This window comes from Tursiops truncatus, chromosome 1 (genome assembly GCF_011762595.2).
Source record: "Tursiops truncatus isolate mTurTru1 chromosome 1, mTurTru1.mat.Y, whole genome shotgun sequence".
NCBI classification, from domain to species: Eukaryota; Metazoa; Chordata; class Mammalia; order Artiodactyla; family Delphinidae; genus Tursiops; species Tursiops truncatus.
The window spans coordinates 178,223,758-178,238,993 of record NC_047034.1 but is presented as its reverse complement, the minus strand read 5'-3'; the positions used below and the strand labels follow the sequence as shown (position 1 = coordinate 178,238,993).

Sequence of the window (15,236 nt, the reverse complement as noted above, 5' to 3'; positions counted from 1 at the left end):
CTAACCTGACCCTGTGCCCTGATGCCCTGCTCCCCCTCTCAGAACACCAGCTCCCACCGTCCACCCCCTTCATAGGGACCTGGGTCACTCCTGAAGCCCCAGGCACCAGCTCCAGCCCCGGGGCTGTGGATTCACTGCCGCTGGACCCGGCCCCCCAGAGCCACCAGAGAGGCCCCCCAGGCTCAGCCCCCCACCTCTCAGCCAGGTCTGCTCCAGCTGAGAGAATACAGCGGGCGTGAAACTCAGTCAGTCCACACACCCAGGCAGGCAGGGGGGGAGCCCGCCCTCAGTCATGCTGGGTCCCCCACTCCGACACCAGGGACAGCAGGGCTCCAGGGTTGAGGAGGGTGGAGCCAGGACCCCAGGGCGGCCGTCCGGGTGGCGGGCCATCGGGGGGCACCCGCTGTGCCCAATCTGCCATCCCTCGAGGCCGGGAAGTCTGATGAGAGCAGGAGTCTGAAGCGCTCCCCCTCCCCACCCTCCCCCGCCGGGATGGGAGCCATTCTCCCCAGCCTCCACCACGTCTCCACATCTCCACGACCTGCGGTCTGGGGAGGTCCCTCAGCCTCTGGCACCTCTCCTTCCCCATCCTTGCTCTCTGTCCCCTCCACTCCAGGACCCCTGGAAGAGCCACCCGATGTACTTGGTATTTGTGGGAAAAAAAGCAACTCCCTGGGCCGTCTACTGCCCCCCCTCCACCACCATGCTCCACAGGAAAGGAGGACGGGAGGCAGAGGGGGCGCACAGAGGTCCAGGGGGCGGGGTCTGGTGGGGCAGCCTGGCCCTCCCTTCTCTACCCTCCTCTCTCTGCCACTTCTTACGGCCATCCTTCATGGTGCCTGGAGCCAGCATCCCAGCAGAGAGGGGGCCGCGCTCAGGGTGGGCCCAGGTCCCGGCCCTCGCAGGATTCCCCCCGCAGCCGTGGCCTCTGACCGCCCCGCCTCTCTCCCCACAGTCCACGGCATCAAGTGGACCTGCAGCAACGGGAACAGCAGCTCGGGCTTCTCGGTGGAGCAGCTGGTACAGCAGATCCTTGACAGCCACCAGACCAAGCCACAGCCGCGGACCCACAACTGCCTCTGCACTGGCAGCCTGGGTGAGCGGGGTCGCCCCCAGCGGGCACGTGGGCAGAGGGGGCGCTGCCAGGCAGCGGGTGTGATGACCACAAGGGGAGAGGGGTCAGCCAGGAGCCAGGCCACAGCACAGCACCCAGGGCAACTCTCCCTCGTCCTGCCCAGAGGGGCTGGCGCGGCTGGCGGGCAGCCCACTTTGGGCAGGAGAGAGCAGTTTCCGGAGAGGCGCGCCCTCTAGGAACGTGGGCAGCAGAGTCAGGAGTGCACAGGGTTGGGTCTCTGTCCACATCCACCCGTGGCAGGTGCCCTCCGGGCCCTGGGATCTCGGGCAGCAGCAGCAGGAGCCCGGGTCCCCGGGCCGACACAGGCTTTTCTGGGAGATCAGCCCTGAGTCAGTGCGACCACTCAAGCTAAACCTCCTGCTTCCACCTCTGTCTCCTGCAAGAATGTAAAGCGGCCCCCATCCTCTGTCCTGATGTGTCTGTGTTTCCGATGATGGTATTTGCTCTTGGAAATGTGGTCCTTCACTCCCTAGCGGCCTTAATTAGCTATTGCCATTAGAGGGTCACGTCACTTCTCCGCGAAGTCTTCACATACTTAGGGATCTTGGTGAGTCTGTAACTGGATCAGGGGAGAATTCACCCTTTTATCAAAAGCAGAGTCACCCTTATCAGATGGAATGACAATCACACAGGAGTGGAGGCCTGGGGGCAGAGCCCCGAGTGCAAGTTGCTGAGAAACGCTCAGAGCCTGAGGTTCTTTCTTCTCTGCCACTGAACTGGGGTTTAGGGCTGGGTCCTTGCTCAGGTCTTCAGAAGGATTTCATCCCACGAGGAGCCAAGGATAGGCCCGGGCTAGCTAAATGGAGTGGGGGTGGGGGTGGCCCCAAATACCTTTCTGCCTCTGGAATAAAGTCTAGAACCCTCTTTGGTCCTGGGGCCTAAGAGCTAGTCCAGGGAGAGTACATTGCCCTCTACCCACCGCACCCCCAGCCCCCTACCATCAACCACCGGCTTTCAGTCCCAGAGGGGCTTCCTGGGACACTGTGGCCTGAACAGGCATGAAAAGTTTCAGGGGAGGGGAGAAGGCCCCGGCCACCATCCCAGACTGAGCCATTCCAGTGAGTGAGTACGCCTCGGAAGGTGGGAAGGATTTTCCTGGAGGACGGCATTCTCCCCAGCCTCTCCTTCCCCGCCTCCTATGCACTGGGGCTCTTCAATTACTATCTGAAAGGAGCATCGGGGACAAAGCCCCCCAGTCCAGATGGTGGTTACACAGGGCACCTGAGAACCCGGGGTGGGGTAAGATGGCCTGAGTCCCTGAGTGTCCGTCCCACGGCAGCCCCGAGGGGCCAGGGCCAGCCTGGACTCCCAGGCTGGGCTCTGCCGGACCCCAGCGCTCAGGGACGGGGCCCACTGCAGTCCTAGCGCTGACACTCTGCGTGTGTGTGTGTGTGTGTGTGCACGTGTGTGCGTGTGCGTGCGCGCATGTTGCGCTTCTGATCTCCGCAGGAGCGGGCAGCAGCGTGCACCACAAGTGTAACAGTGCCAAACACCGCATCATCTCGCCGAAGGTGGAGCCGCGGACGGGGGGTTACGGGGGCCACGCGGAGGTGCAGCACAACGACGTATCCGAGGGCAAGCACGAGCACAGCCACGGCAAGGGTTTGAGCCGCGAGAAGAGGAACGGCAAGGTGGCCAAGCCGGTACTGCTGCACCAGAACAGCACAGAGGTCTCCTCCACCAACCAGGTGGAGGTCCCTGACACCACCCAGAGCTCCCCCGTTTCCATCAGCAGCGGGCTCAACAGCGACCCGGACATGGCGGACAGCCCCGTGGTCACGGGCGTGTCCAGCATGGCGGTGGCCTCCGTGATGGGGAGCTTGTCCCAGAGCGCCACGGTGTTCATGTCCGAGGTCACCAACGAGGCCGTGTACACCATGTCCCCCACCGCAGGCCCCAACCAACACCTCCTGTCGCCCGACGCCTCTCAGGGCCTCGTCCTGGCCGTGAGTTCCGACGGCCACAAGTTCGCCTTCCCTACCACGGGCAGCTCGGAGAGCCTGTCCATGCTGCCCACCAACGTGTCCGAAGAGCTCGTCCTCTCCACCACCCTCGACGGGGGCCGGAAGATTCCAGAAACCACCATGAACTTTGACCCCGACTGTTTCCTCAATAACCCAAAGCAAGGCCAGACGTACGGGGGCGGAGGCCTGAAAGCCGAGATGGTCAGCGCCGACGTCCGGCACTCGCCACCAGTGGAGAGGGGCTTCGGTTTCACCACCGTCCTGACCAAGGAGATTAAGACCGAGGACACTTCCTTCGAGCAGCAGATGGCCAAGGAGGCCTACTCCTCCTCCGCGGCGGCCGCGGCTTCCAGCTCCCTCACCCTGAGCGCCGGCTCCAGCCTCCTGCCGTCGGGCGGCGGCCTGAGCCCCAGCACCACCCTGGAGCAGATGGACTTCAGTGCAATAGACTCCAACAAGGACTACACGTCCAGCTTCAGCCAGACGGGCCCCCACGTCCACCAGACCCCTTCCCCGAGCTTCTTCCTGCAGGACGCCAGCAAGCCCCTCCCCATTGAGCAGAACGCCCACAGCAGCCTGGGTGACTCTGGGGGCACTTTTGTGATGCCCACGGTGAAGACAGAGGCGTCGTCACAGACCAGCTCCTGCAGCGGCCACGTGGAGACACGGATTGAGTCCACGTCTTCCCTCCACCTCATGCAGTTTCAGGCCAATTTCCAGGCCATGGCGGCGGAAGGGGAGGTCACCATGGAGACCTCGCAGGTGGCCGAAGGGGGCGAGGGCCTGATCAAGTCCGGGGAGCTGCAGGCCTGCAGCTCCGAGCACTACCTGCAACCCGAGCCCACCGGGGTGATCCGCAGCGCCGGCGGCGTCCCCCTCCTCCCGGGCAACGTGGTGCAGGGACTCTACCCCGTGGCCCAGCCCGGCCTGGGCAACGCCTCCAACATGGAGCTCAGCCTGGACCACTTCGACATCTCGTTCGGCAACCAGTTCTCCGACCTGATCAACGACTTCATCTCCGTGGAGGGGGGCGGCAGCGCCATCTACGGGCACCAGCTGGTGTCGGGGGATGGCGCGGCGCTCTCGCAGTCAGAGGACGGGGCCCGTGCCCCCTTCACCCAGGCAGAGATGTGCCTCCCCTGCTGCAGCCCCCAGCAGGGCAGCCTGCAGCTGAGCAGCGCCGAGGGCGGGGCCAGCACCATGGCCTACATGCACGTTGCCGAGGTAGTCTCGGCCGCCTCGGCCCCGGGCACCCTGGGGATGCTGCAGCAGAGCGGACGGGTGTTCATGGTGACCGACTACTCCCCAGAGTGGTCTTACCCGGAGGTAAGCTGTCACTGCCGTAGCCTCCCGCACCAGCCTCACCCGCCCACCGCCAGCACCCAGCAAGGGATGCTCGTTTGCGTGTGGCTGCCCTTCCCTCGAAGCTCTGGACCATGCAGTTGTCCCCCCCCCTCTGTCCCCATGGTGCCCGAAATACCCCCGCTCTCTCTGGTGTTCTCAGTCCTCACAGGAGCAAGTAGCTTTAAAATCAGGGGTCTCCTGGGAGGCCAGGTGGCCCTCCCAACTCTGCCAGAGCAATGTTTGCTGTCACCGCTGTCACCTGGCCGATGTCTTAAGATTCCACCTATGTTTTGCTTTGCCTTTTTTTTTTTTAAAAAGCATCCTAGGGCTGCTGGAAAAAATTTTGGAAATCACCACTATAGACCGTCTGTATCCATTGCTTTGGATTTGTTTCGCAAAACAAAGCAAAAACAAATTCCCATCAAATTGAGAGGGAGGGTCCAGCTTCCAAAGAGTCATCTGTGAGATTTTGGTGGTATATCAGCCTCTACAAAATCAAAGACATCCCCCCACCCCACAGTCTGTCTCACTTCCGGGGGGGCTGAGATCTGACGTTGAGAATCCCTGCTCCAAAGCCCGGGACCGCAGGACGACCCAGGTCTTGCCACGGTGGCCCAGGTGCTTAAGGAAGGAACCTTTGCTTTTCCTCCGAAGTAGAATGGCGTAGGAAGGGGACAGAGTGGCCCAAGTGTTCCCTAACCTCCTGCTGCCCAATAGGACACGACCCCCTGACCCCTCCCAGTGCGCCTGCCGGGTGTTTGGAGAGCAGCATATGGGGGCCCCGATCAGCACTTTCTCCCCTGGGAGGTGGCTGCCCACGGCTCCCGTGGCTCCACTGCCACCTTCCCTAGACATGAGCGCAGGGGCTGCTGCCCAAGACACCAAGGGAAGGGTGCTCCTGAGAGACCCTGAAGCCCATGGGGTACCTCAAGGCAGCGATGCAAACCACGCAGAAGGTCTTCTGACATGGGCAGAGCAGGAATGCTGGCTAAACCCGTGCACGTTCCAGCCCCAGGTGCTGGCAGGGGCTCCCAGGACGATGCCCGAGTTGGGACAGGGTTCACGGGGTTCCCTGAGAAGCGCAGCATGTCTGAGAGCCCGTGTCGGCTTCCCAGTCTCCCCCGGGCCCTGGTGCAGGGGACACTGAGGCCCAGGGTGGAGGGCATGTCTCAGGGGGCACCCCTGGGTGTCAGTCCTGCCTCTGCTGTGATTTTCCCTCCCTGTGACTCAGTTTGCTCACCTGTCAAGTGGGGGTGATAATAGTACTTGCTTCTTGGTAAAGTCTTTGGCCCGTAGTAAGTAATCAATAGTTTATTGTTAGGTTATTGGTTATTACTCTGTGGCCATCACAACTCACGGCCCACTGTGCTCCTTCACGTGTCCTCCTGCCTCGGCCGTGGCAAAGAGGCTACTCACTGTGTATGAACGCCCCCAGCTCTCAGATGCCACATCAGCCCAGGTAGTGGCCCCCTTGGGACAGGAGCATTCCAGAGATACAGCAGGTGTAAGGGCTGCTCTGCCCGTGCACGGTGTCCTCGGGCAGCAGGCGCATCACAGCTCAGGTGTCCAGAGGTGACTGCCCTACGTGGTGAGGGGCACGGGGCTGGGGCTGGACAGTGTGGATTCGAATCCTGCCCCCCACTTTACTAGCCGGTGGTGACTTTGGGCAAAGGTCGCTGCCTTTCCTGTCTCTAAGACGGGGGCAATACGAGGGCTTTCCTCACTGGGTTGTCAGGACTGAGCGAAGAGCTCCAGCAGCCCTACCTCTTCCACCCACCTCCAGGGACTCCCCCTACCACCACGGACCCCCAAGACTCCAGAAGACTGCCTCAGTTTCCTCTTGGTGTGGCTCGCTGTGACCCCATCCCCTGGGGTGAAAGGTCAGCTCAGCCCAGCAGCTGGCTCCCCACGGGGATTAAGAAAGCAATTCCGAGGGGCTGGGAGGGAGGCCTGGGACTGGGGTTCAAGGAGGTCAGAGCTGGGAGTCGGGGCACTGCCTCTCGGGCCTGCCTCCTGGGCCTCAGTGTCCTGATCTGTACGTGGCTGAGCAGGGGTGGCCTCAAGGCCCTCCAAGTCCTCCGACCTTGGAGATCTGGTCCTTCCTCAGGGTGCTCTGAGGCACCCCGGTGCCCGTGTCCTTCGGCAGGAGGAGCTTTTCATCCCGGGACTCAACCTGTGAGCTGAGTGCACATCCCTGGGCGGGTCCAGGCCCTCCTTCCAGCCGCTGGGACCTGCGGGCGCTGGCCAGGGGCTCTTGGCAGGCCTGGCGCTCTCCGTCCTGTATCCGGGCACCGGCCTGCAGATCCCTAAACTGTACCTCGGAGAAAGTCAGTTCAGCAGCTCGCCACGCGAGGGCGGCATGGGAACGAGAAAGGAAAGATGGCCCGGGCGCCTCGCAGAGGGAGCGGCAGCCCCGCTTTTCCAGAAGCTCTGGATGCTTCCAGCTACCCAGAAACAAAAGCAGCTCAAATTCAATTCGATTTGGGAAATGCGCAAATGCCACCAGCTGGGCCCTTTGGAGCCCAACGTGGCTGCTCGGAGAGGCCTCTGTTGAGGCCCCAGCGGCTCTGCCGGCCGCTCCCTCCCCGCCATCCTCCCCCACCCAGTCCAGCAGCAGGGGCCGACCCTTCTGGGTTCTCCAGCCGGAGATAGCATCTTGTCCCCCGTCCTTCCTCTCTCCTCATAGCACCGCCCCCACCGGCTGGCATGGTACCCTTCGCCCTCTCCCCTTCTCTGCTGGGAAGAAGCCTGCCTGCCACCTGTGTCAGGAGCCCAGATCTAGCCAGTCGCTCGGCACCCTCACCCAGCTCTAAACTTCGAGGGTGCCCAGGCACTCACTTCGCAGGGATGCTAAGGCCAGGGCCGTCTTGCTGTCTCTTCTTGAGCATCCCTCCCCCACCACAGGCTGCTCCCGCTTCCCCTCTGCTCTGTCTGCCTCTTCACCTGCACACACACACACACACACACACACACACACCCCTATGCTGGAGGTGCCCCTGGGCCCCCAGGATCCGCCCTAGGGGCATCAGAAATCCAGGTCCTTTACTCAGGGCTCCCAGGGCACAGAGACCTCAGATAGCATGGGTTGCTGCCTCTCCTCCCCCAAATGCTTCTGCATCATCTCCCTCCACGGACACTCCTGCCGCACCCGGCACAGGAGGCTGCAATTAGAGCTGTCAGGTGCCCGCATCACAGCGATTCAGCACAGCCAGGCCGATGTTGCCATGGAAACCGTCTCCTGAACGGATGGCTGCTGAGCCCCTCCCGCAGCAGTTTCCATGGAGAAGGTCCTGATGTTCTCCAGTAATTTCTGCAGTCCTTTGTTCTTCACAGCAGCCCTGGCTTCATGCTAGCAGCTATTGATTGGGGTTACTGGGGGTTTTTTCCTTCTTTCTTTCTTTTTTTCTCACAGAGTAACTGTCTGTGGCCTTTTGAAGACACTGCTCTTCCATTGCCCAGGATCCAGGGTGGATCGTGCCCTGAGCTGGCCTCTGGTGCCCCCAGGCATCCCAGAGTCAGGTTCTACCTGTACCATATGGTACCTCTCCCAGCTAGGAGCCCACTCCCAGCCTGTGGGCCCAAGGGTGCTGGCTCCAGCCCCGCCACTCCGACAGAACTCCAAATCTCTCTGTGGAGCCATATATCAGAACCAAAGAATGTCAAGGCCAGAGGGTCCCTAAAGTTCAAATGCCACCCAGAGAGGTTGGGCCACTAGACTGAGGACACACAGCTACGAGGGGCAGAGGCAGGCCTCCTGCCCTTGGCTCCTGGTCCTGAGCTCTGTCTACCACCCTCCAAACTTTGATTGTCTAGCAGTAAGATGACTTCTCCAGCCATTCCAGGCAGAGGAAGGAAGGCCCATCCAAGAGCACAGGTGGAAGGCCTTCCAGTCTGGGAGAGCCCCTTCCGTAGGGGAAGCTCCCTTCTGTGCTGGGCTGTGAGGGACCCACTTCCACCTCATCCCTGGAAACACCCCCTCCTACTGCTGATGCCCAAGGCCAGGTCTGCTTCCAGGAACGTTGTGTGGAGCCGCAACAGCCAGTCCTGTGTCGAGGCCGGGGTCCCTCCAGAGCACGGATGGGCCAGTGCCAAGGACAGGGCACCCAAGAACGGGGGACTGAGCAGGAGAGAACGTCTCGCTGGCATTAGGAGCAGCGGGAGAACTAGGGTCTGGCTTCTCTGGCCTGGAGAGGTGGGGGAAGGAGGGCCTCAGGCCGCACTCCTCACCCCCTCCGCCCCCCACCCCCCCAGTCTCCAGGAGGCGCGCCGCTCGACCTTCTCCTGCCTGGACACTAGGTGGTGCTCTCCGCCCCGTCCTGGGCAGAGCTTGGCCCCTGCCGGGAGAGGAGGCTGGAGCTCACGAAGGACCAGGAGAGCCAGAGGACAGCCAGCCCACCCTCTGCACCCCCAGGGCAGGCCTCCCTGACTCAGTTACCTGGCCTTCCCCTCAGCTGTCTGAGCTCTGAGTAGGGCACCTACACCTCCTTGCTCGCATCAGGCAGGACAGGCGGCTATTAATCACTAAGCTCGGACAATAGACAGGACTGCCCGGGGCACCTAGACGTAAGGCCACCCTCCTTGCTCTGTGGCTGCCCTGGCTGGTTCCAGCCAGAGGTCAGGGAGCGCCTGTACCCTTCGGATGCTGTCCTGCGCCTGGGCGCCTCTGGGATCCTTGGGGGCAGGGCCCTCTCCCCTTGAGCTGAGCAAGGTCATCTGAGCCCCACTCCTGCATCCCCCTTCCCCCCACTCCCCGGCTCTCGCCCTGTGGGAGCAGCTGCAGCCCGGCCAGGCTGTAAGCACATCGGTGCCTGCGTGTACTGTGTCTGTACACAGCGAGGGGGCCGTCTGGCCACCATGGCAACCTCTGAGCCCCTCCAGCTCTGAGCCTTCCTTCCAATTTTCTGTTCTGTTTTCTTTCTCATTACCTTCTTCATCCAGCCCCTCTTCGCTGCCTCCCCCGCCCCCCCGCCGGCTATCCCCACCACACCCTGGGCATCTCGGGTCTCCCCTCATGTCCCCGCCAGAAGGTCCAGTCCCTGCAGGCCACTAAGGGGCTCAAGCCCATTTCCGTAGCTCAGAGTTCACACAATCTGTCCACAAGCAAATGACAGAGAAAGCCCCTTCCCTCCCCTCCATTTCCTCTCAGGGGCCCCCCACCCCCCGCCGGTTCTCAGGTGCATCCTGGGGGGAAAAGCTTGAAAAACTCTGTGCTCCCTTCTGCCTGGAGCTGAATGTCCCACTTCCAGGAGGGGGTCAGGGATCCGAACTGGTGGCCCCCTTGCTGGGTGCCAGCTGAGGAAGGCCAGGAGCATCTGGGGGCCCCTGAGAGTGCCGGGGGGGAGGCTGGGGGCCTCCTTCCCACCACAGTCCTGAAACAGTGGTTCTCAAAAGTAGGGCTTACGGGAATCGGCAGTCTGCATTTTCCACAAGCACATGGGCTGGGGGTGCAGCCACGGGGGCCTGTGTCCCTCATCCCTCCCTCTGGGGCTGACCTCTGCCCCCCGCTGGTCTCTGTTCCCTCCAGGGAGGAGTGAAGGTTCTCATCACAGGCCCGTGGCAAGAAGCCAGCAATAATTACAGCTGCCTGTTCGACCAGATCTCAGTGCCTGCGTCCTTGATTCAGCCCGGGGTGCTCCGCTGCTACTGCCCAGGTGAGAGGCCGCCTCCCGGCAGAGGCCGCAGGGCCCCAGAGCGCTGGACTCCGAGTCAGCCTGGAGGGGGTGACCTGGAGCAACTTGTGTCATTCCCCTGGGCCTCCGTTTCCTCCACGGTGAAGGAGTGGGTCCCGGATCAGCGATCATAATGGCATCTGTTCCGGACTCATGGCCCCCTTAGCATGATAGATGGGGACACAGGTGAGCTTGGCTGGGTTTTGAAGAGAACCTGATGGAGGACTGCTTAGACGACCAATGAGCCAGGGTGACACACCCAGGACTGGTCACAGCAGGAAGCTCTAATCACCCTCCACCTGAAGGGTTACAGGAGCTGGTGAGAGCCAGGCGGGCAGAAGGGCCCCAAAAGGAGCCGCGTCTGGAGTCGGGGCCACGATGCCGCCCTCTCTCCCCCCCGCCCATGCCTCGCACAGCTGAAGCCACACAGAAGTCACGGCCACAGAGGGCCCAGGCCATGCAGTCCACGGGGCCAGTCCCCTGCGGCACAGAGCGGGTCAGAGAGGGATGGAGAAGGCCCGGCAGACCGCAGGGGAGGGGGCGACAGACTGAGAATAACCCACAGAAGCTCCTTTGAGAGGCCGCTGACGCCAGCCACCCCGTGGCCAGGAGGCACAGGCACATCGGCTCCTTTGGCTCTCAGGCCCCGGAGGCCCCGGGGGCTGTCCCCGTGGCTCTGACCTTGTCCCTATCACTCGGGCAGGGCGTAGCTTGGTGTCCCTGCCTGGTCAACTTGCCCTTGGCCTCTGACCATTACCTCCTCCCCACTGGCCTGTTGGCTCCATGAGGACAGGATCTGTGTCTTTCTTGGTCACCACGTGTCCCCCAGGGCTCGAAAAGTGCCTGGCACGTCCCAAAAAGGGGTGGATGTTCATGAAGGAATCTGCTCACGTTCTCTGTTCCCTGGGTTGGTGCTGCGAGGACCCCTTGACTGGACCCTCACACGCATCATTAGTTCCAGGGACGACCCGTCCAGCTGGCCCAGATGATGGACGGAAAGGCAGACGAGGAGGCGGGCGGGGAGGGCAGAGGGTCCCACTCCGTGTTATTTGCAGCCGACAAAAAGGAGAGAGACAGAGACAGAGAGAGAACGCTCCCCATGGAGGACCAGGGGTGGGGAAGAGAAGTGGGGCCGGGGGGTCCCCAGGGCAGGAGTAGAGCTGGCCCGTGCTAGGGGTCTGGTTCACCTGGGGCGGTCCAGCTTGAACCTCCGGCCGCTGGAGCTGTCTGCCTTACCCAGCACCATCACCCTAGCCTGGGGCTCCCGAGCTGACATGGAACATCCTTCTCTCTCTCTCTCTCTCTCTCTCTCTCTCCATCTCCCCACGCAGCCCACCGGAGCAGAATGCCGCTGCTCCAGGGCTGGGCTCACATACTCAGCTTCCGCTTGAATGCAGCGGTCTCTGCACTGCAGACATCCCAGGGAGCCAGGGCTGGTGCCTGTGGTGGCCTCCTCTGCTGGCCCTGCCCCCGCCAGCGGCCTGGCTGGCTCGCACTCATCTCCCCCTGCTCCCAGGCTCCCAGCAGCCCTCCTGGGGCTGGAGCGCAGCCATCCTGACGCCAGCCAGGCCGGGTCAGCCTATCACAGCTCGGGGCCGCGTGTGGCTCATGCAGCCCCCCACCTCCACTGGGGAGGTAGGGGGAGGGGCAGCGTGTTCTTAACTATCCACTTATCACCTGCTGCTGGAAAGGGACTGGCCCAGCCTATAAATAGATGCCGCTTCCTGTACCTGGTTCTTGGCTGGCTGAAGACCCAGACCTCGCCTGTCCTGAGTTAGCCGACCCCTCCAAAAAAATAAAAAAAGATTGGCCTTTGCATACCGTCTGGATGGCGTCCCAGGCCAGGACCTGGCAAATCCTGGGTGCACCTCCCAGATCAGCCAGTTACCGTCGGGTGACGTGAGCCCGGAGGTTGACTTCTCTCAGTCCCCATTTCTACATCTGTAGAAACCACCGGCCAGATGGGCAAGGGGCTGAGATGAGGGTCCAGGAAGCTCCTGGCTTACATGCTCAATTCATGGAGCTGCTCATGAGGGAGGCCTTGCTGTTTCAGTCCTGGTTGCGGGGAGGGGAGCTGGGAGAGGGGTCCAGGGCTGTTTAGGTATCAGCAGGCAGTTCTCCTGGTCCCAGAGCTGGCAGGAGAGTCTGCCCAGGTCACTATGCCTCCTAGTGGTTTAGGCTCCCCTAACATCTTGCATCTTGGACCCAGAGAGGCTCAGGCAGCCTGTGGGCTGGGGGCCCCGCCCTGTTCCACCCCTAACCACAAAGAAGGGGCGTCCTTTTTGGACATCCTTGTTTTGAGGCCCAAGCTAAAACATGTCACTCAGTACGAGAGCACTGGGTGCTACGTGCATTCGTTCATTTCTTCATTCGTCAAGTAGTTTGCCAGGCACTGGTAGGCGCCTGGAGTGGACCCAGCCCCTAACTCTAACCTTGACCGCGAGGAGCTCTCAGTCCAGGAAGGAGCTGGTCATGCACCCTGGGGGACAATGCTGGCTGCTCAGGGACCTCTTCCCTGGGTCTCCCAAAGCCTTGGGGAACCTGGAGCTGATCTTAAAGAAAGGACACTTGAAACCAGAACCAGACTGGCCTCACCTAAAAGAAGGGCTCAGAGGCCTGGGAGCACAAGCCAGGTCACCTGAGGAGCTAGAATGACATGGGAAGAGGGGGCACAGGGGGTGCAAATGGCCCCTGCCCACCGGCCTCGTGCACATGCCCAGGCAAAACAGCTGGGGAGACTAGACCCTGACCAAGAACATGGTTCTGGGCGGCTCCCCCTCCCTCACTGGCCACAGAAGACACACAGGCATGGAAACTGCCTCTTGCAAGATTCCAGTAGTGTTCCAAGGTCAGGAGGGAGAAAACCAATTCAAGCCAGTGAGCTCTGGTGAAGCAGTGGTGAAGGAGGACTTGGGATTTAGGAAAGGCAACCTGGTCCTTGGAGAAGGTGGAGGAAGCCCCCCAACAAAAAGACTTAGTTTGGGGGCTTCTGGACAGCCTCACGCTGGTTTCCTTGGAGTCACCAAAGGCAAAAGATGAAATTCAAAATGAGATGAGCAAGTGCACTGCATTCGCTCGACAAACAGGTATTGAGGGGCCATAACAGGCCAGGCACTGACCTTGGCCCTGGGCATAAAGAGGTGATCAGGACAGACTGGCTCCCAGCTCTCACAGAGCTTACATCCTACTGTAGGAGATGAAAAAACAAACAAGGAAACAAAGAAATAACCCAGATCACTGGAGAAAACACTAGAATATGGTCACGTGATAAGGTAACTTGGGAAAAGGGACGTTCCTTTGGACAGATCCTCTCACAGGCTGGGACATTAGGCTGCAACCTGAATGATGAGATGGAGCTGGTCATGGGAAGCATGGGAGGAAAACCTCCGGCAGAGGGCAAAGGAAGTGCAAAGGCCCTGAGGCAGCAACAGGTTTGGTAAGTTGAAGAAATAGAAAGGTGGGGTGAGTTGGAGGTGGCTAGGTTGGAGAAGATAGCAGAGAACAAATCATGTCCATCCTTCTAAATCATAAGAAGGAGTCTGATTAGGTTGTACTTGCAATGGAAGCCATTAGTCTTAAGTGGGGAGTGGCTTGATCTAAATTATGTCTTTCAAAGATGAATCTGGGTGTGTGGGAGAATGGATTGTAGGAGGGAAGAACGAAGCAGGGAAGCCACAGGAAGCAGCAGAGGGGTAGTCTTTCCCGATTTAAGGAGGAAGGCTCCCTTGGGCAACACACTCCCACTTATTTCCTGTGGAGGCTTTGGAGTGTGCCCCCCACCCTAACACCATCCCAGCAGAACAGGTAGGTCTCAGGAGTGCTGAGGGTGCCCTGGGCGACGCTAATGCAGGAGTCCAGGCATCTAGGCAAGACATGATGGCAGCTTGGGTACCGTGGTGGCCATCAGGATGGAGAGAAGTAAATGGACCCAAGGCTTGCTGATGGACTCAATGCGGGGGAGGGAAAGTGAGTCCAGGAAATGTCCTGGGTGACAGGCCCGCATGCGCCGGGCTGCTGGGCTGGGACCCAGGTGGCTATGACAGGTCCTCTTCGCTCTGTCTCTCTGGGGAAGGACGGGATGCCTTGGGATCTGCCACCGTTCCGGCGTCACGGCAGGTTGTACACATGCCAGGAGATGGTGGAAGATGAGCGGCAGGTGAGGAGGACCCTCTAGCTGGAATGTCTGGTACAGAGAAGGCTTGAGCTCCCCGGGGGCCAGCGAGAGGCAGCAGACTTGCCCAGAGGAGCAGAGCTGAGTGGGCTCCGATGGGGCGTTCGCTGACGCCCTACCCTCCTGTTGGTAAACGAGGCAAATCTCCAGGGAAGACGAGTAACCACGAGCTTGGAGATCTGCCTGGGGACGCCATCAGAGCCTAGGGAGGTCTGGACTTGGCTGGGGCCCCCTGCCCAGAGAGGCGCGGCGGGATCTCCAGTGGTACCCCACCCACCGTGGAGCCAGCTTGTGACCTGGAGCCGAGGGACCGCACCAGGGTGGAAAGCACAGGGAAAAAAACACTGGTCATCTTGGGGCAATGACTTCCCGAAGACCTGCTCTGGGGACCATTGCGTAACACATACACCTGGGATGGAGAGAGGCCACACCTCAACGAGTTGGTTTTCCCGTGGGCAGCGAGGGCTGCATCAGAAGACCTCAGAGGGAAGCCAGGGCTTTACTCTGCCCTGGGGAGCAGCTGACTTGGAGAGCTTCCTCCAGTCTAAGCTTCGGAAAACCAAGAGTCCAAACAGTAACACGATCCCCGGGTGCGTCCTCCCTGGAAATCTGTCCTGGGGAGGCCCTGGGCGCTGGTTCCAGAAAAGCAGGGCAGAGAGCACAGAACCCTGCTGTCTACCAGAGGCTGAGGCCCGGCGGGGCAGCCTGTATACACCCACTGGCCCCCGAGACTTCTAAAGCAGCCTCACCCCCAGAAATGAAGCAAGTCTCTCTGCCACAGGTAGGCTCTCCTCTTGGGAACAGTGAGAATGTCCCCTGCGTTACTCAACTAATAGCTTTCATTGAGCCCCGTGTCGGGGTCAGAGCCGCTCACGAGGCCCATAAGGGCCGGTCTTCCCGAAGCCTGACCTCAAGGCTTCGGGGGGGAGACGCAAGGTTTACGCCAGCCTCCT

The 15,236-nt window shown here is 61.1% G+C and overlaps 2 protein-coding genes across 2 annotated transcripts in view; both read left to right on the top strand.

Annotated features, from left to right (window-relative positions):
- The window catches only part of LOC141278795 (calmodulin-binding transcription activator 1-like), a 193,653-nt gene that overhangs the window by 171,270 nt on the left and 7,147 nt on the right, over nucleotides 1-15,236 (top strand). The window contains exons 6-8 of the mRNA XM_073805330.1: nucleotides 956-1,096; nucleotides 2,585-4,425; nucleotides 9,968-10,094. Coding sequence (XP_073661431.1) covers nucleotides 956-1,096; nucleotides 2,585-4,425; nucleotides 9,968-10,094 — 2,109 coding nt within the window. The remainder of the gene's footprint in view (nucleotides 1-955; nucleotides 1,097-2,584; nucleotides 4,426-9,967; nucleotides 10,095-15,236) is intronic.
- The window catches only part of LOC101318487 (calmodulin-binding transcription activator 1), an 84,279-nt gene continuing 79,041 nt past the window's right edge, over nucleotides 9,999-15,236 (top strand). Inside the window, exon 1 of the mRNA XM_073796711.1 lies at nucleotides 9,999-10,094. The gene's annotated coding sequence lies outside the window, so the exon portion shown is untranslated. The remainder of the gene's footprint in view (nucleotides 10,095-15,236) is intronic.